A 27,015-nucleotide genomic window follows, 5' to 3' on the forward strand; every position below is an offset into this window, starting at 1 on the left:
CGCCGGCTCCGCTTTCGGATGCGGGGCAGGGGCCGGGCGAGCAAGGCGCGCTGCCATTGGCGGGTGCGGCCCGCCGGCGGCCTGGAGCGGTGAGGGGTGTGCACTCTGCAGCACCGGGCCGCTGGAAGCCAACCGGGTGGTCATCCTCCTGACAGACTCGTCCCTCTGGGACATGGCCTGCCACCTTTTCTCCCACACAACGGTATGGCGTACGGTGAGGAGTGTGGAGGGTGTGCGTGTATGAGGGAGGGAGTGTGGAACGTGGCCTGGGAGTATCGTCAGTTACCTGCCAGTACACTGGCCATCTCTTTGTAGCCTTCTTTCCTGACGGGGTTTTCCTTTCACGTGGTATTAGCTGTGTGCAGCAGCGTGTGTCCACTCACTTGGTTTCATTGAAATGTAGCTGAGGTTTTCTTGGGAACTCTCTTAACCGCTGAAAGCGTATCACAGAATGACGCAGGTGAGAAGGGACTTGGAGCCTACTCCCGGCAGGTTCAGTCAGAAGTGGTTGTTCAGGCCCTCCTGTAGTTGAGCTTCCTGTGCCTCCAAGGATAGAGATCCCATAGCCTCTCTGGGCCCTGTTCCATTATGTGAGCCATCTCACAGTAGTTTTTCTCCCTCATGGACCTGGCTGGAATTCCCTATGTTCTAGTGTGTGCCCATTGCCTCTTGTCCTATCACCATGCAGCTCTAAAAAGTACACAGCATTGTCCTCTGTGCAGTTGAGGGCAGCGATTAGCATACCCACAAGCCCCTGCTACGTCAAACTGAATTAACCCAGTTCCCTGCACCTCGCCTCAGGCATCCTATACTTCCAGCCCCGGTAGTCTTGGTGGCCTCCACTTCATTTGCTTCTATGTGTTAGTGACTTTTTAAATAATGTATTTGTCTGGGAGCCCCAAACTGGATGTAGTACTGCAGATGGGATCTCACCAGGACTGAGCATTTTTTTTGAGACTCTATGTTACCTTTGTTTGTCTCCCGACTGCTTACCCTCTGCTGTTTGGTTTTTTTTTTTGTTGATAATCAAATGCAAATTGTTATTCCAGAAGTTTAAGACCCTCCCATTCCCTGTAGGGACCCTCCCATTCCCTGTAGGTTGACATGAACACTGTTTTCTGGTTTTTAGTTTGTTTTGTTTTGTTTTTTTTATGAGAATGATGTTTGGGATCTATAGACCTTTCCTGAGAGGCAAGAGAGTCCAGATGCTCCCTAGAACCACCAAAGTGGTGCAAGTGCTTGTCTGAGCTGAGTTCCCCAGGCTGGACTGCCATCAGAAGCCAGTGGGCAGTGATTGCCTCGTGGTTCATTAAGGACCTCTTCGTTTTGATGGAAAGGAAGTCCTTTACAGAGCGAAGGGAAACTGTCTATCCTGCTCCAAGGAGGCAGATCAGTGTCTGCTTTTGCTATTTGTTCAGGTTTTTATTTAGTTAATTAGAAGCCTCTTCTTCTGTACTAAAGTCTGTTGTGGTTGGCACAAGAGAACTAACTGGGACATTGGTTTTCCTACAAATGTTGCTGTTAGGCTTTCACGGGATATAAAGTGGCTTTTTTTTGATCATTGCTCATCTTGGTCACTGATCATCAGGGCTTTTTGGTTGTGTCTGTTTTAGAAGTAAAACATGGCTGCCAGAAAGGCCCAAGACAGCTATTTAAGAGGATGTTTCCCCTCAAAAATGCCAGATGAGACTAATGCTGCTGCTGTTGCATTTCTGTGGCCCTCTGTGTGTGTAGCAGAGGAATGAAAAAATCTCTGGGAGTCTTTGCAAGAAAGGTGCCTAAACCCTGGAAAAGTAAACCTGACCGTTGAAATTTGGGAGCAACTAGGGCCACCATCAAGGGACTGTCATTAGGCACCAGAGTTAATGTTGACTTTGAAAGCAGTTGCAAGACCTGCCACAAGGTAAAGGCCAATTCCTCTGATGTTTGGGCTTGCGCTGGAAGCCAAACCGCTCTTGGAGTGCAGCTCCAGCATCAGCCAGTGCAGAGCAGCATGTGGCTGTGGGGACCTGGAGCAGAGGGTGGTGGCAGCCCAGAGCGGAGGTGCAGCAAGGAGCTCTGTGGGGCAGAAAGGGAAGAAAAGGAGGTGCTGTAGCAGCTGAGGATTGACCTCCAGCCTTCCTCATGGCAGGTCTGATGCCTCCTGGAGCCTCCTCAACACCTGCAACAGTACTTCTGCAGCACAGCCCTGGCCACCTCCAGCAGCCAGCATGTCCTGCCCCTCTGGCCCCCCCAACCCCTGCGCCAGGGCTGAAAGGAAGTTGCAGAGCTGGGGCAAACAGTGCACTTTGTGCCATGCCATGTCCACCCTGTATCTGCAGCTGGGGTCCCGTTGTAGGAATAATGCAGCGATGTCCTGCTGAGCAAATGTGGCTGGGGTCTCTGAAACAGGGTCTTCCTTGATCAGAAGGCTCACCAAGAAGCTGTCCTGGTCCTGCTTGAGGTGTGCTGGCAGAGTTTCCCCTCCACAGGTACCCTCACAGAGGGATCTCTGGCTAGGCCAGGAGACCCCCTGGCACCCCCATGGGGAAGCCTGCCGCAGAGATGCCGCAGAGGCCGTTCCCTGTCCCCCGTGGTCGGAGTTTGGCCATGTCCCGGTGCACATGGCCAGGAGTTGGTCGCGCCCTGACCCACCCTATGAGCTCAAGGCATGAACGTGCCAGCCACAGGTTTCCCCTCGCACCAGGGCAGGGCTGTACCCACTGGAAGGACACGGCGACGCGGGGTTGCCAGCTCGCCTGTGTCCAACAGTCCTGCCCACCAGCCCCTCGTCGCCACCAGCACCCCGAGGAAAGCCCGTCCTCGCCTGCAGCCGCCTTCATCTCTGGCACCTCCGCCAGCAGCCCCCGCCCAGGCGGGCACCGGCCCCTCGCTCAGCGGCGGTGCGGGGTGGGGGCCGGACCTCCGCGCCACTGGGGGACGGGGCCCTCTGCCGGCGCTGCTCGTGCCGCTCTGCTGGGCTCGGTTCTGCCTCGGTCGCGGTCATGGTCCGGCTCCGCCGGAGGCAAGGACGGGCGGCGGGGGCTTGTCTGCTTCAGCGGAGACGTGGGCAATCCGGGGTCCCCGCTGGCCAGCAGCGGGTCTGAGGAGGCGGCAGCGGCGGCATCTCCCTTCTCGGCAGGCCGGGGCGCTGGGCCGGTGCCCGAGGCGGGTCCCGGCCTTCCCCCAGCAGGCCCCGCTGGCCCTGGCCCCGGCCCCGACCAACCGCCCCGCGTGTGTGTGGAGAAACAAGGTGCTTCCGGCTGTACCCGCAGGGGCGGCAGGGGTCCGCAGCAGTCGGGGGTGTCCCTTGCAGTGGGGTCCGTCACGGGCTGGGGCACAGTCCTGCCCGGGCTTGCTTGCCAGAACCCGGGGCCAGAGGCCTGCAAAGCTTCGGGGACCTTCACAGTGAAATCTCCAGAGCAGCGCAGGTGAAGGCGGGGTGACCATCAGCTCACGGTCTGTCCTGCTGAAAAATGCCCTGCTTTACTGGAACGGCCACCTGAGTCAGCCTCTCTGTGACCTGTAGGAGATACTGGTAGGAAATGTGTTCTTTCTGCAAATGTCCTCTAAGAGGAAAAACTCTGTGTAATCTGTATTTCTGTTATGATGCAATGAGATCTGGTGAAGGGTTTTAGCAATTTACCTTTTGACTCTCCTGCTTCCCTAGGCTGGCATTCAGGGAGAAAGATGTCATTGAAACCATTTACCTACCCATTGCCTGAAACAAGGTTTCTTCATGCAGGCAGGCTTGTATACAAATTTAAAATCCGGTATGGCAACTTCAGCAGGTAAGCATGTTAAAACTGAGAAGTCAACTTGCAGTTTGATGACTGCATGTAGCAGTGAGTTACTTAAATGTGAGACCTTAAATTCAGATCTTGGGGGCTCCTCATTTCCTGCTTTCACTGACCATGAAAATGGTCACATAAAAGTTGCTACTGAGCTTGCACACGATGAGCGTTGGCCTGGGGGAGTAATTTGAGCTGCAAAAACCACTATTTCACTGCCATGTGTGGATTTCATGCTTTTTCAGTGGAAAAAGAGGGTGTTTTTACTGACAGTATTTTGAAATACTGTGTTTAACTGAGAAGGTCTAGAGCCTTTGCAGTGGTTTAACCCCAGATGACAGCTAAGCCCCACATGGCTGCTTGCTTACTGCCCTGCAGTGGGATGAGGGAGAGAATTGGAAGGGTAAAAGTAAGAAAACTTGTGGGTTGAGATAAAGACAGTTTAGTAACTAAAGCAAAAGCTGTGCATGCAAGCAAAGCAGAATAAGAATCATAGAATCATTTTGGTTGGGAAAGACCTTTAAGATCATCGAGTCCAGCCTTTAACCTACTACTGCCAAGTCCACCAGTACACTGTGTCCCTAAGTGGCATGTCTACAAGTCTTTTAAATACCTCCAGGGATGGCGATTCAACCACTTCCCTGGGCAGCCTGTTCCAGTGCTTGACAACTCTTTTGGTGAAGAAACTGCTTCCCATCAGCAGGCAGGTGTTTAATCTCCAGGAGAGCAGGGCTCCATTACACCTGATGGTTACTTGGGAAGAAAAACAACATAATGCCACACATCCCCCCTTCTTTCTTCTTCCCCCAGTTTTTCTGCTGAGCGTGACGTCCTTTGGTCTGGAATATCCCTTGGGTCAGTTGGGGTCAGTTGTCCCAGCCTTGTCACCTCCTGGCTTCTCGTGCATCTCCAGTCAACTTGCTGGTGGGGTAGTGTGAGGAGCAGAAGTGGCTATGACTGTGTAAGCACTGCTCTGCAGTAACTAAAACATCCCTGTGTTATCAACACTGTTTTCAGCACAAATCCAAAACGTAGACCCAGTGATGCTACTGTGGAGAAAATTAACTCTTTCCTGGTCAGAACCAGCACTGCCATGGAGCTCTGCGCTCAACATATGTACTAGTTTCTTGGGCTGTCTGCTGCTAGCAATGTGCCTTTTGCTGGCCTTGCAATCTGGCACTTAAGCGTGGATGTAGAAAGGAAAGAATCTTTGGAAACTCTCACTGGCTTCTGGCAGTAGATGTTTCTTCTGCTCTCAGGATTTTTTCTCGCAAGGTTCTCTTTCTATTGCCACTCCTCTTTCAAATGTGTTTGTGACAAACCTGTTCTCAAACAACAACATGCCGGTCCTGCAGAGAGGACTTTTAGGATAACTGCTCCTTTCCATTTCTAGAAAGCACTATAGTGGCAAGCCTGAGAAGTGAGAGCGAAGGGAGATTATTTCAGTCTGTGGTACTGGTGGCACACAAGGAAAAGAAAGGAAGACAGCCCCTGGGTGTGCAGGGGACAATGAATGGGAGGGTTGTGGGAGGTAGCAGTTGTGTGGTAAGCCTCAAATAGGAAGTTCTAGTTAGTAGCCAGAAAGTAACCAGAGCACAGGGTACTGAGTAGTCTGGTCACATGGACAAGATGTAAAACAAGAGGATGATCTTTTAGAGGTAAAAAAGATACTTTCCCAGAGGGTATTTGCCCTGGAGGAATCTGCTTGTGTCTGCTGCTCAAGACACATAGGGAAGTGCTTTTGTGAGTGGGCAAAACCTTGATGAGCTCACTCAAGAAGCTCTAGAGCTTTTAGTTTGAGAGGGAACTCAGAATTCTGGAGGCTGTGACCTATAATAATCGCAGAAGTTTGAGCTGCTCTGGCAAAAGGAGCTGGAGCTGCTTAGGTTTAAGGGTAGTTTTCCAGAGCAGGTTGTGTCCTGCAGGAGGAGTGCTCTGTGGAGCTCAAAACTTTGTCTGAAAGTTTATGAGTTGTTGCTGTCTCAGCCTCTGATAAATACTTAATATTGATGGTATTTAGAAACATTAATTAAAAAAACCAAAGCAGTGGCTCAGCATAATCTGGCTGCCTGTGTACGTCCAAGGCAGTGATCACCAGCAGACAGCAGTTCAAGGTTGGTGCTTGATGGTTGAGGTTTTTGGAAAGTCTTACAAACCATTGAGATTAAACCTCTTTTCAGATTGTGGCTACCATGCAGAAAGTAGGGCTGTCATCCTTTTGAGTCAGCAAGTAGCCCTGCATCAGAGAAACTGAACAGCATTGTGTCATCCTGAAACCCCTGTTTTCATGCCAGTGAGGTTGCAGCAGGGCTAAAATGGCATAGGAAGTGAATGACACATTGAGCATCTGCCTGTGGAGTGGTTTTATGAGAGTGAGTGAATTCCCTTTGGCAGTCAGATGTGCACAGGCATTGCCAGAGCCTGGGTTTACTCTGGAAGTGACTGTTAGCTGCAGAAGAATGGAAGAGAAAGCGCTATGAACGTCATGCCAATTAGGCTGTCTCCAGACTGGAAGCTACATTAAATCTTGTGCAATGCCTGTCTCCTTTCTCCTTCATAGAAGTAGGCTGGCTTTTTGAAATTCTGTTGAACGGCTTTATTTTGGGATGAATTGAAGCACAGTTGTTTCTTTGGCTTTGCTTACTAGCCTTTTGCTGGAGTAGGGTCATACCCAGGAGGATTAACCTTCCTCCTTGTTTTGTTCTCTGTGTTGATTTTGGAGAGGAAGGTGTGTTGTGTGTCTTGTGTCATGTAGTAGTGTTCAGTCGGTCCTTGAAACATTGCTCTCTTTTGTGAGTAAGCTCTTTTTGTCAGTGTTACCCCTTTGAAAGGCACTGCCAGTAGCACGCATATGTTTCTGAACAGCCTGCAGGTGTTTGATCTGATAGTAAAGAGAGTGTAAGTTTTTTTGGGTTTGGCAGTCTGTCATTGCCCCTGCAAGTCTTCATGGTTTGTGTGCATTGCAACATCGGTCCTTGCAATTCATTGTTACACTTGAGGGAACAGGACTTCTGCCACACCTTTTGTGTTTTGTCATAACTTCTGGAATTCAAGCCAGTCTTCACATCGACATGGTCAAACATAGCAAAAGCAACTCCTTTTACAGCAAAACTTGTGAAACTCTTCTCTGTTGTGTCATGGGTATGGTGAGTAGGGGGTACTTGTTCAAAACACCTGGATTCACTCCCAGTTCCTAAGAGAGAGTAAAGGAGTAAGTCCTAAGTGCATACATAGCCTTATGCCCAAAGCAATGCTGTCAGTCAGCCTGCAGATTTAGGAAGTGAAACTCCTCCCTACAATAAGATGGTGACCAATCTGAGGACAGGTTCCCAAAAGAACATCAAAAGAGTTGCAGGAGCTGATCCCAGCTGATCATAGAGCTGATTATATACATATGTACGCAGGCTTTTGCTAGAGTGACATCATCTTCACTGAAGGTCTCCTGAATCCCTAGGGAAAACCAGGTAACAATGAAGGCTCTTGCCTTCTTTAAAGATGAGTCTGTTTCGGCATTTCTACACTGCAGGCTTAAAGTAATCATCCCCTCCTCCCTGTTGTCCTGTAAGCAGGTTCATTACCCGATGCGCAGCACCAGTTCACACACTGAGTCAAGGCATTCCTTATTTCTTTATTCTAGTTTGTGCAAAGTAGGCAGCTATGTGGCAAACCTCAAATGCTTAGCTCCCTGATTGTCAAAACTTTACACTGTTTATACAGTTTCGCATACAAAGACATCAGCCTTCATTGGTTACAAGTTACCTAACTCCTTCATTACTTAGTACTCTGTTTCCTGTTTTGTCAAATAATTATCTCGTTTCTCTTGTTAATTTGTTCGCATGCTCAGCCTCAGATTCTTTTGGGTCTGGGGGATTCTTTGAGTTGGTGGCCAATGAGTTTTGGTGATCATGATCTCCCCCTGCTGGAATTACCTTCCCCTAGTTTTGCTGAGCGCATTGCACCTGATGAGCTTCCTATCAGCCCATCCATCTGAGAAGTTCCTTTTCTGAACAAAAGCATTTGCCCAGTGCTTAACTTATAGCTTAGCAGGACATACAAAGTATTTGTAACCTGAGTTAATCCTTAACAACTCATTCTCTCTAACTGTCTCAAAGTCAAACTGCCAACAACACGTTAAATTCCATCAACTACCCGATATCATCCTCAGCGCCCCTCAACCCAACCGCTGAATCCCCCACAGTCAGATAGCAGGTCAGACATCCTTGTCATGAGACCCTGGATGGTGCCTTGCTTTCTTCCATTCTTTCCACCCTCTTCTCTGCATCAGCATGGCAGCATCCCTTCCAGAATCATACTTTTCTTTCCCTGCTGATCCACGAAGACTTTCATGACCACAGCTTAAGTCTTGGGTTGGTGATATCTGTCATTCTGCTGTGGGTGTGCTGTGTAATTCCTTTCATTGGCTTGTTCTGTATCAAGCAAGGAAAGAGCCTTTGTGAAGATGAAGGAAAGTTCTTGTCTCTGCCTGAGCTCTGACTGGGGACCCTGAATGTGGAGGGTATGAGAACAGCTGCCTACAAAACCATATAGCAGAATACTTGCATGCCGTAATTCCTTACACTCCACTCCACTTTGATTACTTATTTCCAAGTGACGTGTGTGATTTATTTACTGTTTAATGGGTTTGGATTTTCTTGAAGAACTTCTGTCTCCCTCTGCATTTGGTAGCTGATACCTAGCAGCGAACAACTTTTGAGAAGTTGTCTTACAGAAGATGTAGTTAATAGCTGGGAATACAGTTTGATGCAGGATTACAGGGCCTAGCTCCAATGCTGTGAAGGCCCATTCCTCTGCAGGTTTGCACCATGGAGGGGATGAAGAGACATGTCCTGCCGATTCCTTCTTTTAGCCCCTTGAGTAGAATGGCATCATGATAGACTGGAAGACAGAGGTGCTGGTTTGAGGGCACCTTGTCAAAAAAGCAGTCCTAAAGGTTACTGAGAATCGACTGAAAAGATTTGATTTCTCATCTGCTGTATCCTCACACAAGCAAAGTGGGCAGAAAATCCACAAGAAACAGTTCTTGTGGAATAATGGATGTTTTTTATAAGCAATAAATTAGGAATTCATCTGCCTGCTAAGTATTTTCTCTGTACAATGTAAATGATGTTTTGTTGTCATTTAAACTCTTACAATTAATGTAGCTCCATTGCTTTTTGGTTGGGGTGGGACTAACTCTTTCTGTTTCACAGTGCTCCTGATCTCGACAACACTGAAAGTGCTGTCAAGGAGTTAGAGGTAGGAGATGAACCTTAGCGGAATGTTAGACTGAGCAATTCTTCTGTTTGTTATGGGACTGAGGGCATTTTGTCAAATGCAACATTTCAAGTGAGAGTAAAGGGGACCTTCTCTGGAGGTTATGAAGGTGAAAAAAAGTAATGTAAGTGAAAACTGTAATCAACAGGCAGCATTAGCATAGATGAGTAATGCTTTAATTTGAAATATTGCAAAAATGCTACTGACTGTTAAAATTGGACAAATGAAAACTATCACTTGTTGAGCTAGTTGCACTCCACTTCTTTTCTGATTCCTGTTCAGATTCATTCCACAGTAGCACTTTCGCATGGTTTCGCACTCAGTTCCAGACCTGACCACTGCTTTTTAGTTTCTCAGGCTTGACTAGCTGTCAAACCCTCCTGTTTTTTAAGGAGCTGTGACAGTACTGGTGAGCTAGCTTGACAGCGGCTAATATTATGCTCAACTGCACATGCTTTCCTCATAACTGTGGAGCTAGTGGAACCAGTGGACATTCTTTTAATGATGCCATTACTTTGTGACCAAACTTGGTTGCAACCGATGAATTCTGTTGTTGTCATCTTCTTCCTGAGACAGAAGAAAGCCCCTTCCATTCCCTAGGAAATCAGACAAATACGCTGCCTGCTTAAAAATGCTCCTGGTACTTGGAAAAAAAAAATCAGAGTGCAATAATAGCATGATAAATATTATATAAGAAAATGTGCTGATTTTAACTGATACAGAAAATTATTTAGGTTTTTTTTTTCTTTTACACTTTTGAAAATATTGAAAGATATTACTGGAAAAGTTTCCTGTTTGTAAAGCAGGTGTTTGTTGGGGCTGAATTACAGTTCCTTTGTAACTGAATTGGCCCAATATTCAGGAAAAGGGGACTATGTTTATTTTTGAGACAGGTCAGTAGTACATGCGTTTTGCTGGCAAAAAGGAGAGTTCTTACATGTAAAGCTTGATAAAAGCACACCTCCACTCCCCATATTAATGCTTCTGTGTTAATTCAAGGTTAAGATACTCATTCACTGCAATTTCTATGAGTCTGTTAGTGCAGTGCACTCTAGCAGGGGTCCTCAAACTTTTTAAACAGGGGGCTGGCACACGGATGAAGTGGCAGGACATCATCTGCGGCTGCTTGGTTTCCCCCCCACCCAACCCCCAGCGGGGGCGGGGCAGGGGGGTTCTGTAAATACCGGGGGCCGGATTGAGGACCCTGAGGGGCCGTATCCGGCCCGTGGGCCATAGTTTGAGCACCCCTGCTCTAAGGTCATGGAAGGGAGCAGGGCAAAGTTGGGGAGGAGGAAAAGCAAAATAGAACCTGTTTTTCCATGATTCATACAAACTGTAATGTTAATTTCTTCCCAAGCCTTGAAACTGTATTTCACAGTGGTATTGTTGCTATATTGTTAACATTCTTTCTTCCATTCTTTTTTTGGCCTCTCCAGGAAGTAATTCGAGTAATCCTTGGAAATCTTGATGATTTACATCCATTTTCTACAGACCACTTCACTGTCTTTCCATGTATCCTTTCTTCCCTACTTGTAAAAGAAAAGATTCCATTATTTGTTTCTGTTGGGCATTGCTTAATTTGACCTTCATGTCTATTAGCTCAACTATTTTGAGCTTTGCAGTTTTAAGTTAGGTGTAGATCCTCCTCAGTTGTTGCCTTCACCACAGAACTGATTTGAAAGAATGTGTTGCGGTGCTTTCAGGTAAACACCTCTGTGTTCCAAATCTGATTTAGCCAGAGAAAATGAACGTGTATAGATAAAGTCATCTAATGTGATTGTTTCAAAAGATCAGTAAAACGTAAAATGCTCCTTACAGGCTCAGTAAGATTGGCCCACTAGTAGAGAATATTGCAGAGACAAGTTTTCTTGTTAGGTACATTGGGGTTAAATCACATCCATGAGCCTCTTACCTGCAAAGCCATCTTTAATCTGTACAGGAAGAAGCTCTAGCTTGCACTTGAGAGAACAGGATGGTGTTCCCATGAAATCTTAAGTTGCCTGGAGGGATGTTGAGTATAAAAGTTTCTTGGGTGGGAGCAAATGTGAGTATATGCTTATGCACCCACATAGATGGCTGAGAGAAACAAAAAGTATTTCACAGAGTGAGTTTTACAAGCAGTAGTTGAGCTGAAATAGTTGGAAGACCAGGCAGGCTTTTGAAGACACAAAGCTTGCAGGATTGTCATCCAGTTATCCTGGTCACCTCTTCAACATAGTCTTTGTCATCTAGACGTAAAAATGAAGCCAGTGTCTTCCACCCGGTATTCACTTGATTTTGCTCATCCCCCTTACTCCTTTGGGACCAGTCACCAGATTTTTTCCTTCTTCCCTAAAGTTTGCGGAGGCATTTAGCTGTCATCAGTCTGGCCTCCTATCAAAAGACAGCGATTTAAAAAGCTGTGCACAACATAGGCGTATAGAAGCTTAATATTCAAATATTTGCATGCACAGGTTTTGTTGAGTGTAGTTAGTTTCCTGGGGATTTGACTTCTGGTATGTAAGTGCTGGGGTATTTGAGATTGCATTATTCTGGCCAGCAGCTTTACTACAGGTTCCTTCTCCTGCTACATGTTTTTTCATCAGAGTGCATCAATGGCCCAGCTAGCCTTCACCTCTTTCTTCTTGCTTCCACAACTGGACAGAATTTAGCCATGTCTGCTGCATATTCTGCAGCTTATTATTTTAAATTTACAATAAATAAATGAAAGAATTGGTAACTGTAAATTAATGTTTCTGTTGTAGTTGCTGTACTGTAAAGGGTTAAGAAGAAGTTACTCTCCTGAGGCTCTTGTTGAAAAGTTAGTTGAGTGAGAAGCCTTTTCAGTCCTACGGTGGGACGGCTGGTGAGTCTGGGTGCCCAGGAGTAATGAGCACCCATGTGTTTCTGCCTCCAAGGCATTCCCTCCTACTCCTGGAAGACTGCATTATTGCCATACTTTGTAATAGCAGCCAAGAACGAGATCATCATCTTTCTCTGTCAGAAGCTGGTACTTATGATAGCAACTTATTCTTGTTACTGCCGGGAAGACAAAGTAGCCAAGAGCATGGTCAGACAGGAAGCACCTAAACGAACAAAGCCTTGTTGTTAAAGGAGAAATTTACACAGATGTGGGTATCACTAGGTTTGCTTTAATCACAACTCAGAGCTGGGCTAGCCACTCCAGTGAGTGGCAGAGAACAAAGGTATACAGCGCAGCTTATATATGCTTATGATATCATTAGTCAATGTCTGAAGTTTTTAGGAGTTTCCTTTGGTCCTGTCAGTTCTGTGAATCCATCACCTGACTCTCCCAGTTGTTTCACCTCCTCAGTTCTAGTCTCTGCCTCAGTTCCAAGCTCCTCCTTGGATCGTGGTTTTCTTTCTGCCTGCTTTAACTCACACACTCCTTCAAGCACACTTAGTCTTTGAACAAGCAATTCCTATTCACATATACTATTTTTTTCTAAAAACACCTGTGTTTCTGAGAACACCTGTGCCCACAAATTGAAATCTGTTGTTTCGCTGTTCTCCCACTGATTGACTGGACTGGGTTTTAAGCCAGCCTTGGATTAGGGCTATACCAGGGACAAGGTCTGGTTCTGCCATTTAGCAGCTTCAGCACTTTACATTTCTTAGTTAAAAATACATTTTCTTTACCATTGTTGGTTTGCTTCACTGAAGCTCAGCCAGTTTTGCTTGTGTGCTTGAGGAGTGTTTGATTCATGAACTTATATTTCTGGGACTTGGAAGTCTATCCACATGCTCAGCCAGCACTGGGCCCTGATGAGAACTGCAAGCTCAGAGGCACGGCATGATGAGTAGTCCTGCAGTCTGTGTGTCGGGCTCCTCACTGTAGCATAACTCTTAGTTAATCACCAGCTGCGGGAGTCCTTGAAGCCATACTCAAATGAGCAATTTCATCCCCTAAAGGAACTGATTGTGTCAAATGTTTCATCTAGGAAAATCTTGAGCTCCATCTCCAGTCCTCAGGATTTTAGTTTCTGCTAGCAAATGGACTAAAGGTATTCATTTTACCTGTTTATTCCTGAGATCAGAGACATGTAAGGAGTCGTCCTTTTTTGCATACATGAGCTCCTAGGTGTCAGAACTGCACTTACAGGAAAGAATGTCTGTAACTGTGATGGCTGTCATGTCAATTATCCTATTCCTCCCATTTTGAACTGTGAAGTAAATTTAATGATGCTACTCCTATGAATCCTAGTCCATCTCAATTTTAAAAATAATTTTGAAAATAATTTTTTTTTTTTTTTTTTTTTAGAAAAGCTGATGAGGTTTTATTAATAGGGTTGGAAGAGACTGGTGTGTTTTTTCTTGTGGGATAATGTCAGGACTGAAGTCAAATACAGATAAGGAAATGCAGTGCTATTAATACAAGCAACTGATAGGAGAGTATCACCTGGAGTGTTTCTTGTAATGTGTTAATGGTGTTTTCCCACAAAGGTCATACCAACAGATTGTATTTGCTCCCTTGTACATACGTTCAATGTGGTATGACTTCCAAAGCTTTACAAGAAAACATTGCCAGGACTCTTCCCCCTTTGAAATGTTGGTGCTGTGTTCTTAAGTCTTATCATCATTCTCAGATTTGAGTAAATGGGAGAGAGTATCAAAGATGAGGTTCAAACATGAGAATGTCCATCTTGTGCCTTATCCCTACATTTGCATTGTGTATCTAGAACTGAACTCATTTCAGCAAAACGTATCTTGTGGTAAGTCACTATGGTTATGTCTGGATAATTTCTGGAAACATGTATGATCTGTGTCTTGTTTTTCACTTCACCTACTGTGTTTTTGAATTAGAGGGACTAAAACTGCATGCAGGTATGGCTGTACCATGGATTTGAAATAGAGTGGAACAGTGTGTTCTCTTTTGTCCTGTACTGCTTTTCTAAACTTTCCTGAATTTCTCTTTCCCTTTTCAACTGCTGCTTACTCATCAGCTAGTATTTTTACAAAGCAATGTCCAGTGGCTGCCAGTCTTCATTCTTTAATGTTAGTCTGATGGGCTGGAGCTGAAGCAAGCACATGTATATGGAACACAGGTTTTTCTTCCCTGTGCTTGACTACATTTGTTGATGTTGAACTTCACACTCTTTGTTTCTGTTTTCCTAAAGAAAGAATGCATTGTTTTTCTAAATAATGATAGTAATAATGGAAATAATGTCTTCTGTATAATTAGCAAATGTTACCACCTCACTAGTATCTCATTTTCCAGGTTTTCTGTGAACAGCCTCAGGCTGCAGCTGAGACCTCTATGGGACTCCACATTTAACCTCCCAGTTGTGAAAACTATAAGTGTTTATTCTTACTATTTCCTGTTCTGATTGTTGGTCCATGGGAACAGCTGCTGTATTTTGTTACGACTGCTGGTCTCCTTTATAAAATGGACAAGTGGTCATTTCTTAGTCTTACCCATTTGCTTGCATTTAGTATCCCATAGAAAATCTGCCGTGTTTGGATGCAAAAACTTCAAAACATGGAGAATTCACTCACTTCCCTGACCACCTTGCTCCAGTATTTAGTTGCCCTCTGCAGATAGTTGTACAACGTTTTTGTTCTAAAATTATGCAAAACATAATGTGCTGTTACTTTCACACACTGATGTTTCAAGTTTCTGTTGGCAGGGGGTTTTCTTCGGGAAAACTTGTATGGATGCCATGCATCAGAGGTTAGCTGGCCAATATTTTGTGGAGGCTATGCTCCAGCTCTCCTTGCATCTTCCATTTGTTGTCCAAAACACAGGGTGATGCTAACAGTTCTGCAGTTCCTTCTTCTCTTCTGAAGACATCTTTGACTTTTTTAAGAAAAGCACTTGTCCCTGTCCCATCAACATGTGGTGTTCGTAGCCAGGAATCCTAGTTTTGAAGGAGCTGTATTTGCAGTTTTTAATTTTAACATATCAAACACAAGTCCGGTGTTGTTTCTCAGTAGTTTAGCTTGTTGTCAGAAAGTGAGGTGCAATGCTAAAATATACTTTTAAGGTGGTTAAAGAAAGTCCAGTCATCAAATATTCACCAAGTTTTATAATCTTCTGTTCCAGGTAAAGAAGTAAACAAGGGCAGTGATGAAATTGTAAGTTGTGTGTGTGCTTTTGTTTGTTTCTTTGTTAAAGCTGTATTCTAAATAGTCTGGAGAAGTAGAATAGATATATATAGGCAATGCTATAGTTCTCTTATTTCTGAGTGTCAGGCAGTGGAAGGTGGCACTGAATTCTCACCCAGGACCATCCAAGTTGGAAGAAATCGTCCTGTCAATTCCATCAGACTTTGAAGTCCTGCCTCGGGACCTGAGAGCCCTGCTGGCTTCAGTTAAATCTGTTTTCTGCAAGTCTGAGCTGAGCTGGACGATGGTATCTTCACTGTGAGAGTCTGTATGAGGTCAATATTGCAGAATAATGAAGTGATTTCCACGATGGTGTATGTGTCATAAACAACAGTTAGGCTTCTATGGGAAGTTTTTGTTTAATGAGAGCTTAGGGTATGTTTGTTTTCAATACAGGTAGGTGTCTGAAGATGGAGTGAATTAGTGAAGAAGTCCTCCCCAAATTCCTCAAAAGAAAATCCCATTGTCTCTGCTAGCATTACATTCCTGCTAATTACATTTGTAGGCCCTCCTCTGAAGATGGAGCAAATAAGATGTCCTGGAAAGCAGCATTTCTTGTTTAAAACTGTTGACCATAATTCTCTGGATGGCCTTTCATTGCTTAACCTGTGTGTGAATAAGGCCACTAATACTTTATTCATGAATAATTTTTTTCCGTTGTATAAACAGGAACAATTTTGCAAAATATGAATATTAATTGGCTTTTGTTCTCAAATAGAGAAGTCAAAATCCAATAGTTCCAATACCATTTGCAATGTTTTGAAGGTCAAGAGAAGAAATGAAGTGTCAGAAAGTATCGCAGTGGAAGAAATGGTGAAGAGGAGAAGAGTGGAAGTCAGAGCAGAGGTCTCATGCCCACAGTCAAGTATGGGTAGGTGAGTTGACTACAAAATAGTCTTTCAGAGCACATACCAATATTTTTAATGTCTCTTGTACCGTCCTCATATTTTGTTCTTCTGTAATACTTGTTCCCGTTTGTCTTCTTCCTTGTGTTCCATAGGCGACAGAATCTAAGCAGCCTTGCCCGTATTTTGAGAAGAGTTGTCTTATGCTTTCAGGTTCCTGTGCCCTTTACTAGAGTCTTCCTGTTTAACTCTTTTGTGTTAATTTTATCTGTAGAATCACAGCAGGATGCGAACTCAGTAACTATACAAAGCAGTGTACCGGCTTGCACATCTGAGCCAGGGATGACAAAGAAAGAACTGGGAAGTTTCCTAGCTGCCTCCTAGCCTGTTCCTCTGTCTCAGTTGATGAATGCCACCTCTCTGCTTGAGTCTGATGGCAAAACACGTTTGAGCTTACTGTTTACAAAGTGCTTTAAAGCCTCACAGAATTGCACATGTTGTGTGGGCACGTAAGTATCACCACACATCTTTTTCCATCTTTCACATCTTTTATGTTTGGTAGCTGAACTTCTTTTGGTGATTTCAGAGACTCATGGGGGTTGGATGATACCTTTGATATCATCGAGTCCAACCTCTCCTGCTTAAGCAGGGTCAGCCAGAGCAGGTTGCCCAGGACATGTCCCCTCAGGTTTTGAATGGACTCCAGGAGTGGAGATGCCACAATTTCTGTGAGCAACCAGATGGAGTGCTTGACCACAGTTGCAGTCAAAGAGTTTTCTCTTGCATTTGGATTTAATTTCATGTCTTGCAGTTTGTGCCCTTTGCTTCTTGTCCTGCCAGAAGGTGCTGCTGAGAGCCTGGCTCCCTCTTATTTGTTCCCTCCCATCAGGTGTACATTGGTAAGGTCTCCCCTGAGCATTCTCTGTGCTGAACAGTCCCAGCTCTCCTAGCCTCTCTGTATACAACATGTGCTCCAGTCCCTTAGTCATCTTTGTCGCCCTTTGCTGGGCTCACCTCAGTTAGTCCCAGTCTTGTCCTGGGAGCCCAGTCTGGACAGAGCACACTAACTGGCCTCAGCAGCCCTGAGCAGAGAGGATCAACCCCTTCAAGCTGCTGGCAAGACTCTTCCTAGTTCTGCTTGGCATGTTTTTGGCTGCCTTCAGCATGATGGTGCAATGCTGACTCATGGTGACTAACTTCAAGCTTAGTTCCTGACTACCTTTTAGAGGCAGGCCCATTACTACTTACAGTCTAGCGGGCTTCTTTCTTTCATAGAGCGTAGCTTTTAAAAAAAGAAAATGCGTGCCTGTACTTAATACTCACAAGAGTGTGGCAGAAAGTCCCAGACCCAGCATTGTGATCAGATGTGTTTGTGCTTACCTCTCCCCATCCATGGCAGTGTAATGACTGTGTCAGATCATCTCCCTTGTTCCCTTATATTCTACCCAATTCCTAAATGCATTTCATGCATAGATTATAACAGGAGAAGTATGAAGCCAGTTCTTTTCCTGCTCATACAAATGTGCTTTCATTGGCTTTCTCCACCTTCCTCGGTTTCTAATCACAACAGAACTGCTTAAAATGAGCGAAGAATGACACCAGGATCCAGAATGCATCTCTGCCAGGCAACACATGAATTGTAGATTCATACAATATGAGGCCAGAAAGGGCTATTTCATGATCCAGTCTGGCAGTTTTCTCTTAGTCCTATGTCTTGCTCTAGCAGTTAAGATTGAAACAGCTAACAATTCTAAAGTAAATTGAATTGGTGAGGTCTCAACTTCAAGCCGTCTGTTACTTTTTTCTGATTACTCTGTTAGACTGAAGAGCTCAATCAGTCTGAGCATTCCATGCCCTGCCCCAGGAAGGAGTTTTCCTACTGTAATCAAACTACCACTTGATCTTTTTTTTCTTCTTGGACAAGCTCTTTTGCTCATAAGTCCTCACAGAGAATTTGGATTTGGTTTTTCTTGGGGTGCTATTGAGTGTAGAGCTATCAGAATCTGCAGGTGTCACCAGTGATACCGATCAGCTCAAAGAGCACTATTTTGTGTGTGAAACTAGGATTATTTTTTCCCACATGCATCACTTTGTACCTCTCTGGACAGTTTCCTCTGCCATTTTATTGCTCCATGACTGAGTCTTTTAAGATCTTCCTATGGTTCTTTGCTACCTGCCCTTTTCTTTGTGTCAGTAACCTTGTAGGGTTTACAGCCTTTCTGAACTTGCTGGTCATCCCCCTTTCCATGTTATGTAACGCTTTTTTTCTCTTCAACTGCTTGTTGGTTTTACTGGAAAAAGCAGAAAGCTAGTACTGGAATGAGTGCAAAGCAGATTAAGGGTATCTGTCTTGTTGGCTAGAGGCACTAAAGTCATCATTTCTAGTGAAATACTTGGACTAGCCATTTACGATATTGCTTCCTTTTTGTAAACTCAGTTCTTTCTTATTTCACTTATTTTTAGAGCTGGAGCCGAGTGTGTTCACTGTACAAGTAAAGCAAAGCATGGATTTGAAATGGTAAGCTACAGAATATTCAGAAAGAGACAACAGCATCTGTTTAGTTCTAGATTCCTAAAGTGACAAGCCTAAAAATGCCTTCAGGTAATTTTTTTCCCTTTTCACCTGCATAGAGATATTTGTCATTCCTGCTTATCAAATTTAGCCAAAGGATGAGCTTTACAGGGAGACAAGACAAACTTTTCTGACTGTCAAGCTATGAGCTCTAGGGGTGAGCTTAGCCTCTCAGATATGAGCCTGAAGGATGCCCTACCTGTCTTCAAGACTCCAGTCCTCTTTTTACCTCAGATGCCCCCTCGTGCAGAACTCCATGAGGGACCAACAGTGGGTGCTGACACCTTGACACTGGCTTTGGTGTGAGTACTTGCCACTCCCCACCAGTGTCCTTTCTCTGTGCAGATGGCCTTGCCAACATCTCTCTCTCGGAGCAGTGTCATGCCTTTTCTCACCATGGCATCAGAAGGCAGATTTACAACAGCATTATTCCAGAGGGATTGGCAGTTGCTTTCTCAACCCACTGTTCTCCAGAGACCTTGTAGGATTCTTTCTGGTTTAGCCCACAGGCTAAAAGGTTGCTCTGACAGAGCTGCTTCTGTTAGGTACACCTTTTGGTTAACAGGGTCTTCCCTAATGCTCCTGTTCTCCTCCTGGCTGTTGCCCATCCTCCCAATTGTCCTAGTGCATTTCATCCATTTTCTGACTACTGATACCCATTCTAAATTCAGTTCAAATCCCTGCCACACTGTTGCCTTCCTGCCCCTTTCCTTGTTCAGCCTCTTGGGAGTGAGTCTTTTCTGAGGAGGCAAACTCATTCTTCTTGGAATTGCCCACAAAGAAGGTTGCCCGGTAGGATAAAAGGAACAGCTTCTTCTGCCACTGTTCCTTGGGAGGTGGACAGTTGCATCAAATACCTGGATTTCTGCATGTTTCTGCATGATGACATGCTGCCTCCATTTCAGGAAGCTTTTGGACCTCTCCATAACTGAGCTTTTACATAAAACTCACCTGTCAGCTTGCTTGAAACCTGAGATCGCCAGAGCATAAGGCCTGCTTGCTCCTGTAGGACTGGTTTCAAAGGGCCAATCCCAGTATAATTGCTTTGCAGGGATTCTCTGCATATACAGTAACCTGCAGTTTCAGGTGGTGCTAGTTGCATGGTTACCTTCAGCCTGCACAGATAAACTCCTTTATTGAAACAGCCCTTACCTTTTCATAAGCCCAAAACTTCCTTTCAGAAGAGGGTTTTTTGACAGATTTGTTGGATTTTCAAGATAGGAAGGATACTTGCTGGGAAGTTTTCAGGAGCATGCAGTACAGAAGAACTTCTCTAAAACATGCAGGCTTATTTGTCTCTAAAACTTGTATCACTTTTTTTTCCCCCCACTCAACTTACTTTTGCAGGATTAGTGACAGGGCTTCTGACTTCTTTCCTCGGGTGCTCTAAACTCTGTTGGTGGGATAATGGTCGTCCTTCTGAAAGAAGCTTTATTCCTCACTTTGTTATAATCACTGTCCCCAGAATGCCTCTGTTCCTTGCACAGTGGCTGAGTTTCCCAAACATTAGAGTTCCTGAAAGCTAGAGCTCCAGGTTAGCATATTGGATCCTGAGAAATAATGTGGTAGGTGGCAGACATCACTGTAATCTCATATTGTGTTAACTAATGTGGGGGGAGGACCTGAGCTCTTTCGAGGTAAACTGGAACTATGATGAATGTATCATCAATTCAGCAAATACTAATTCAGGTGAGAAGAACCTTCTCCAGAACAGATGCTTGTCCCTGAAATTTGCACTAGTCAGGGCACTCTTATACTGAAAGGGCTGTCCAGACACAAACTGTAGTGTTCATGAATATCAGACCAGATGTCACAAGCACTGCTTGAAATCATATGCAGATGATGTCACCCTTATGTGCATTTTTAGGAGATCAGAGCCAGGTGCTTCTGTGACATGCTTTCCATTTGGTTTGCTTTCCATTTGTTTTTGGGTTTTTTTTTGGTATTCAGGATGAGAAAAAAGATTAGGTTTAGTAAAAAAATATATTAGTACCTCCTGTACTTTCTCAGGATTCCTCTGATCCTTCCTCCAGGGCTCTTGTTCAATTTGTCAGCAGTGTATGACTTTGGATCCAAATCCACCTGGTATTTTAGTGTGCATCTCAAAAAGAGAAAGGTCTCATTAAACATGAAGGAAATCTGTCTACTTAGTACCCATAGGATTGACTTTACAACATTGCTACTTGGTTCTGAAGGAGGAGCATGGAAGTGCCACAGCCACATGACTGTTAAATAGATAGCATTTTCAGCTCTTATCCAAATGCTTTCTAGTCCTGCAGTTTTGACAGTAGGCTGTCTGGTCAGGGTCATTGGAAATGAGCCTATGCATCTTTTCACTTACCAAGTGCACCAGAAGAAGTCAAAGAAAGAAAGAGAACCAAGAGGAGCTCAGCCTGTCACCGCAGTTTTCCTGACTTGGTTAATCCTCTTGAGACTAAACTGCAAAGATCTCAGGCCATCTGAAGTTTGGAATTTTGCATGAACCTTAGCTGAGTGCAAGAGGAACAGCATCGGGGAGTGGAGCTGTTCTTTTATCTTCTTTCCATGACACAGTTGGTTTATTCTCTGTTAAAGAAGCTTACATGCTGATTTTGGGTTTTCTGTGCTTTGTATTACTGTTAGCCTTTCTAATGGGTATTCCTGGCTCACCTTGTGCTTCTGACACTTTACACTTCTGTCCCTTCTGCATTACTCTCTCTCCTATGACTGTGTCTTAGCAGGGCTCATGTCCAGGTGCCTGGGTGCCTGTATTTTCCAGTAGCTGTTGCTTCCCACAGCACCTCTGTTCAAGTTTTTTTGAATCTCTGTCTACGCTATAGCTGCTGTTATTCTTTCACTATCTGATATGTTAAAGTCTACTAAATGAATTACAGCTTTATGTTAGGCCTGTGAAGCTCCTGAGGAGGGCAGGGTAGAAATATATTGGTGGAGAAACTCCTCATAGTAGCAGGGAAAAAATAATCACAGAACAAGAGAGTAGACCTTGCCTTTTACTTCTCAAAGAAAGCAAACAAATAAAAATGTCCTGTACAATAGAGTTTTATACAACATGAATGTTACATCATATTATGTAACAGTTCTTGGGTTCCTTTTCCTTTCAGAATACCTCCAAAGAAAATGACTGTGAGTTTAGTCCAGCATCCCTTACTGTAGGCTGTAACCAAGTGAATTTCTGTAAGTAAGGAATTTGTGGATTCTTTAATTCAAATTGGTCATATTAAATCAAAAGCTGCAAGGATTAGATTGGTATTAGTTTTCATTTTAAAATCATGTTTGATATTTTCCAGTATGTGAGGTTAGGAATTACAACCACTGTAAAGCAGCAGGTCACCAATGATTTTGGCTGACTCTTGCCACATAATGAATTCCCACCCACAGAGCTAGGCTACGTAGCTCCTTCAGAGCTGGACTGTGAGATGGGAGCCTACCTCCAGATCTGTCTGCATTGTGATTGCTTTGAAACCTCCCAGGTGCCGTGCCAGTCAGTCTGGACCTACCTCTTCATTTCAGGGTCTGCCATTGGGCGTGCAGGGAGCATGGAGAGAGCAAGCTTGTGGTTTTGTTCTTGCTGCTGTTTCTTACAGGGGGACCTGTAGAATCTAACCTTGAACAAAGAACAGCAACCAGTCAGGCTGAGGGTACAGTGCAGCTGCTGCAGGAAATGGACCAAATGGTAAACAAAGGAAGCAAAGTGTCAGAGGGAAGAGGTCTCTCAAGCAAAGAGTCAGAAGGAAGAGGTCTCTCCAAGTTCTGGAGAAGGTACTAATACTGAGGCTATAAGCAGATGCAGTCCTGCTGTGTCCCAGCCTGTGTTAGACTGTGCCCGATTCTGGCAGTTCAGGTCATTCTACATTATTGTTAAGAATGGGTACCTGTTTTCTGTGGTTAAACCAAGGTCTCCCAAGGCAAAGGAACATTCAAGGATGTCCTTTTGTCTTGTAGTAAGATGCAACATTCCCAACAAATTTCCTTTTCTGAGCAGTCTTTGGGATAAAAACTCCTCATGGGAGGGTTACTGACCTCCATCACAGCCCTTACACAAAGTGTCTTTTATCACCTGAGGAGTGCCATCTCCAGCCCAATTTTTAAGGGACTTAAACATTCCCCCTTCTAGCAGGGCCTTCCCAGGACAGACCTTCAGTCCCGTTAAGGTATGTATGACCTTTACTTGGCCATTTGGCAGCTGTGGCCTTTGTGACTCTGATTCCCAGACACCATTTCAAACAGAAATAAAGTAACCATGCAAACAGTTTTTGGTCACTGCTGACTAACAGAGTGCTCTAAAGCTGTTGAAGCTGTATCTCACAAGAGTAGTCTGTTCACTGCACAGCACAAGTTAAATGTTGGCAGTAACTGTTTGTTTGATAGGTAAGTTACTTTTGGAAGAAATAAAATTCCTTGTTTATCATAATGTATGCCAGCCTGTTTAACTATTGAGACTAGACTGTTATGGCACAAGTTACTCTGTTACCTCTATTTTTTCAGTCCTCTGTATTATTTTGTGCTAGGCTTGTGTCTTTCTGGTGGGCAGAAATTACCTTGTTATTACGATTCTCAGAGAAGCATTTTAAGTGTAATGTGCTCTTTTTGTTGTTTCCCCAGCATAATCTTTTCGCCACTACAGCATCTTTTTGGTGGCAAGAACTGACCTGGAAGTACTGACTGTTGTGGAAAGGTAAACTTGTAGCATCAGTGTTGGGTTGTATTGTTTCTTTTGTAATTCAGCTTTTCACATTGCTTGTCTCAGCTATTAAATGTTTTAAATGAAATTCTACTTTGTTTACATTTTCAAATTGATGTTCCGAAAATGTTGGGTTAGAATGTCTTTTTCTTTACAACCTAGAGTTTTTGGAAAGAGGGCCACAAGCTTTAAGATTCTGATCCTCGAGTGTCATGAATCGGGCATTTTACATTAAAAGTCATTATATAAGATTCTAATAAAACAAGCACCAACTTGGAACTGTGTGTTATTTTAATCAGTCTTACCCAGGCAGAAAACACTCTTTCCGTCCAAGAAGTAGAGGTTTCTAGTATTAGATGGACTCCTGTAGTATGCTTCACAGCATTAAAAATGTCAGAATTGGTGAAAGTATTTTGGATTAAATTTTACCACTGGACTACAATTTGTGTAATTATTTATGCCTTCAGTATGTAATGGGATGAGGTTGGGAGTTAAGATGTCAGACATGCCTAGGGCATGCTTAGGCAGCTTTTTGCCATCATGCTAGTGCATTTACAATACACCATCATTCTTCAGCCATCTCCTAAGCTGAGACATCGTAAGCATGTACATGCGCAATGCTAGTCTAACTCATAACACTGAGTGGTTGTTACTTTACCAGTAGCAACATGTAGCTGTTTAAATGTGTCTCAGTGTTAACTTGTCAGGCAGAATGAGATAGTGCTCGAAATTTAGAGTCAAATAATGTTACACATGGTCTGTTTGGCTTGTTTCCACCCCAGTCCATGGATTATCCACCCTACATACCAAGGTATTTGTTCCTGGACACCCATCAGCACTGAAACAGTGCTTTCCCTCCAAGAAATGGAGTTGAGAAACTAGTTCCATTTATGCTGTTCCTCTTCTTAGTCTTGTCCCACAAACACTGACAAAGGCAGAGTGCACCCGGATTCAGTTCCTTCTGCTGGGGGATGTACAATGAAATGGATGGTGGTGAGGACCAGTAAATGGATAAAGAGTTGGACAGATAGATAACAAGCCATAAATAAGGGCAGATATCCATGAGTTGATCTTCTTTAACACTGGTTATGTCAAGAAGATGATGTCACACTTTCCTGATCTTACATGCAGCTGCATAAAATAGGGCCCTTTACCCTGCAAGAGCTGAGACTGTTCAGCCTGGAGAAGAGAAGGCTCAGTGGGCATTTTATCAGTGTGTGCAAATACCCGGAGGGAGAGTGTAGAGAGGGCAGATCCTGTCTCTTTCCGTTGGTGCCCAGCGGCAGGACCAGAGGCAGAGGGTTCAAACTGGAACACAGGAGGTTCTCTCTGCACGTCAGAAAACACTTTTTCCCTGTGGGGATGACCAAACCCTGGCACAGGTTCCCCAGGGAGGTTTTGGAGTTTCCCACGTTGGAGATATTCAAACACTGTCTGGATGTAGTCCTGGGCAGCTGGCTGTAGGTGGCCCTGCTTGAGCAGGGGCTTGGACCCAGTCACCTCTAGAGGTCCCTTCCTACCTCCTTCCCTTGTTAAACTGTCTGTATCTTGACCCAGAGTTTTGTCTTGCTTTTGCCCTTCCAGTTCTCTCTCCCATCCTGCTGAGTGGAGGGAATGAGCAGCTTGGTGGGGGCTCACCTGCCAGCCAGGGTCAACCCACTGCCCGCCCCCCCCCCCCCCCAAAAAAAAAAAAAAAGGGGGACGCAGCCTGCAGAGGATCCAGGCAGGAGCACAGGCAAAGCATGAGATGCTGCCATGCGTTGACCCTGATGCTTACACTGCTCATTGCTTGGCTGACAGGACCAAGTGTGCCATGCAGCACTAATGAGAAGGAGGAGTGTGGGTTGAAGCTGAGCCTGGGAAAGGGGGGGAAAGAAGTTAAATTGGTCTACTTTAAATGAGCGTGGATCATGTCTACCTCTGCTAGGGAATCAGACATCGTCTCACATGAAGGAGCACTGTCATCCCTGAGGCCAAGCATCTTCTGGGCAGCCTGGCGCTGGTTATTTTTCTGCTCAGGCACCAAGGACTTAAGCTGTACCTGCTGATACCTTCCCTCTCAACGACCCCTGCTAGAGCAGAACACAACACAGTGGTAATGTCCTGTGAGGACTTCAAGTGTGTCCAGTGCCTTTCCTGTAAACTCACCTGCCTGCAGGCAGGGTCAGGAGAAATTCTCACCTGGGGTTACCAAAAGCCATTCCATGTATAAAAATAATAATAAAAAAAATTTCAATGTTTTCATCTGACTATAAACTGTACCTGTAAATCAGAGTGACATAGATGGACATGGGATCAGGAGACAGAAAGGTGCATGTGAACACAGGAGGATGGACGGGGAGACGACTATAGACTTGAATTACTGGCAAGAGTCAGTAGAGGAAATCTGGCCAAGAATTAGACAAATGTAAGGTAGGACAGGTACCAGAAAGAGAAAAAATGTTTGATGGATAGTTAACAGAAAGACACCCAGGCAGCTGGCCATGTGATGGTGTCAGTGGTGATGTCAGCAGAGATGGAATACTTACCTGGCTGAAGCTACAGCATGCACATAAAGACATTTTGATTTCTCACTCTGGAAAATGCCATTACAGAATTAAGGGCAATATTTGCGGGATGTGCATCCTTTCCAGAAAATCATTTTAGGTGATAAAGAAAATGTTTTGATTAAATCTAAAAAAAAAATATTTTTTTTTATTTTAACTGTGATAGGCATTCTTTCAACTTTGAGAAAGCATTTTGCTCTGTAAACAAGTGGCCTTCTTTTAAAAGGAAAAGGGAAGTTACTTACAAAAGAACAAGCAGAAACAAGCAAACCGTAATATTTCTTGAGCGGGACTCTTCCCTCTCTTCCCTTTGGCATACTGTAAATGCAGGAAAAAGCCACACACTTCCACTCACAGCACTGATGCCATACCATTGGCACTGGTGACTATGGGCCTTGATGCTCTCAGGATGGAGAGCTCACTGGTGAAAGAAGTCAGAACTGGAAAAGGCTGCTCCATTTTTCCTCTTCACACAGACATTTTTGTGCTATTTACCCACTCTCTAAAAGGGGGGAATCTCACCTGTTCTGGTGCTGCTTGTCCTGCTCCTGGATTTGCTAGTCATTGATGTGTATAAGGTGGGATGTCCTGCTTCTTTCTCTGCAGTCCCTTGTGCCTATTTTGTTCTTTTTCTTGCAATTTCTGGTACTGAAATGCCTCCTGTGTGCAGCTCTACGTGGCTCCGCCTGCCCCTGTAGTGGCTGCATTGCTGACACACTTGAGTAAAGTGCTTACATAAATTATATAATATATAGTCTGTATAGTACCTGACAGCACCCTTGGAGCAAGCATGTCCAGGCAGACTGACTTTCTCCTTGCAGAAGGCCAGGCACTGCAGGGGGTAGGTGCTCTTGGCTTGCTCTTACCAGCAAGGAGTGGGAGAGGTCCAGCCCTGAGCTGGTTCTCTTGGCATAGACAGAGGCTGACTGTGAGCTACCTGCTCAGACACAGGATGGTGCGGTGGGTCGGTCTGAGAGGATGCTTAAACCTCCTCTGCATGTGACCTTGAGGAGGGCAATGTGGTAAGGAACTGCGGTGGAGGAGAGGGAAGGAAAGCCCTAGAACTGACAAAAGAAAGAAATGCCCAAAAAGCCCAGGGAATAAGAAGTACATTGTCCAAGGGAGAAGAGAAAAATGAGGGAAGACCTTCTGCTTCCCACCTTTCCTCTATCAGCGGCAGTGCTGGGGTGTGCGTGTGGGCTAGCTTGCTGTACAGCTCTGT

At 44.7% G+C, this 27,015-nt stretch overlaps 1 protein-coding gene across 5 annotated transcripts; it reads left to right on the forward strand.

Moving 5' to 3' along the window:
- Nucleotides 1-28: 28 nt before the first annotated feature.
- Nucleotides 29-23,689, forward strand: MAJIN (membrane anchored junction protein). 5 transcript variants are annotated; one of them, XM_055702044.1, is made up of 11 exons: nucleotides 62-202; nucleotides 3,650-3,770; nucleotides 8,981-9,026; nucleotides 10,481-10,556; nucleotides 13,631-13,756; nucleotides 15,088-15,119; nucleotides 15,915-16,024; nucleotides 18,458-18,512; nucleotides 21,668-21,740; nucleotides 22,151-22,325; nucleotides 23,169-23,689. In XM_055702044.1, exons 2-11 carry the CDS (start codon nucleotides 3,670-3,672, stop codon nucleotides 23,212-23,214), a joined length of 840 nt encoding a protein of 279 aa, XP_055558019.1. In that variant the 5' UTR covers nucleotides 62-202; nucleotides 3,650-3,669; the 3' UTR covers nucleotides 23,215-23,689. The 5 variants fall into 5 exon arrangements, with proteins under 5 accessions (XP_055558021.1, XP_055558019.1, XP_055558018.1 ...); XM_055702043.1 differs by having other exon boundaries at nucleotides 77-214; XM_027799658.2 differs by lacking the exon at nucleotides 62-202 and adding an exon at nucleotides 2,981-3,517.
- Nucleotides 23,690-27,015: the final 3,326 nt, after the last annotated feature.

The sequence above is a fragment of the Falco cherrug genome, chromosome 2, assembly GCF_023634085.1.
Source record: "Falco cherrug isolate bFalChe1 chromosome 2, bFalChe1.pri, whole genome shotgun sequence".
In the NCBI taxonomy this organism is placed as follows: domain Eukaryota; kingdom Metazoa; phylum Chordata; class Aves; order Falconiformes; family Falconidae; genus Falco; species Falco cherrug.

Bases quoted from the DNA above. Each gene is read 5' to 3' on its own strand.
- MAJIN (XM_055702043.1), top strand. The intron at 10,557-13,630 runs GTATCCTTTCTT...CATCATTCTCAG, and splicing joins CCACTTCACTGTCTTTCCAT to ATTTGAGTAAATGGGAGAGA. The intron at 13,757-15,087 runs GTAAGTCACTAT...CTTCTGTTCCAG, and splicing joins TCAGCAAAACGTATCTTGTG to GTAAAGAAGTAAACAAGGGC.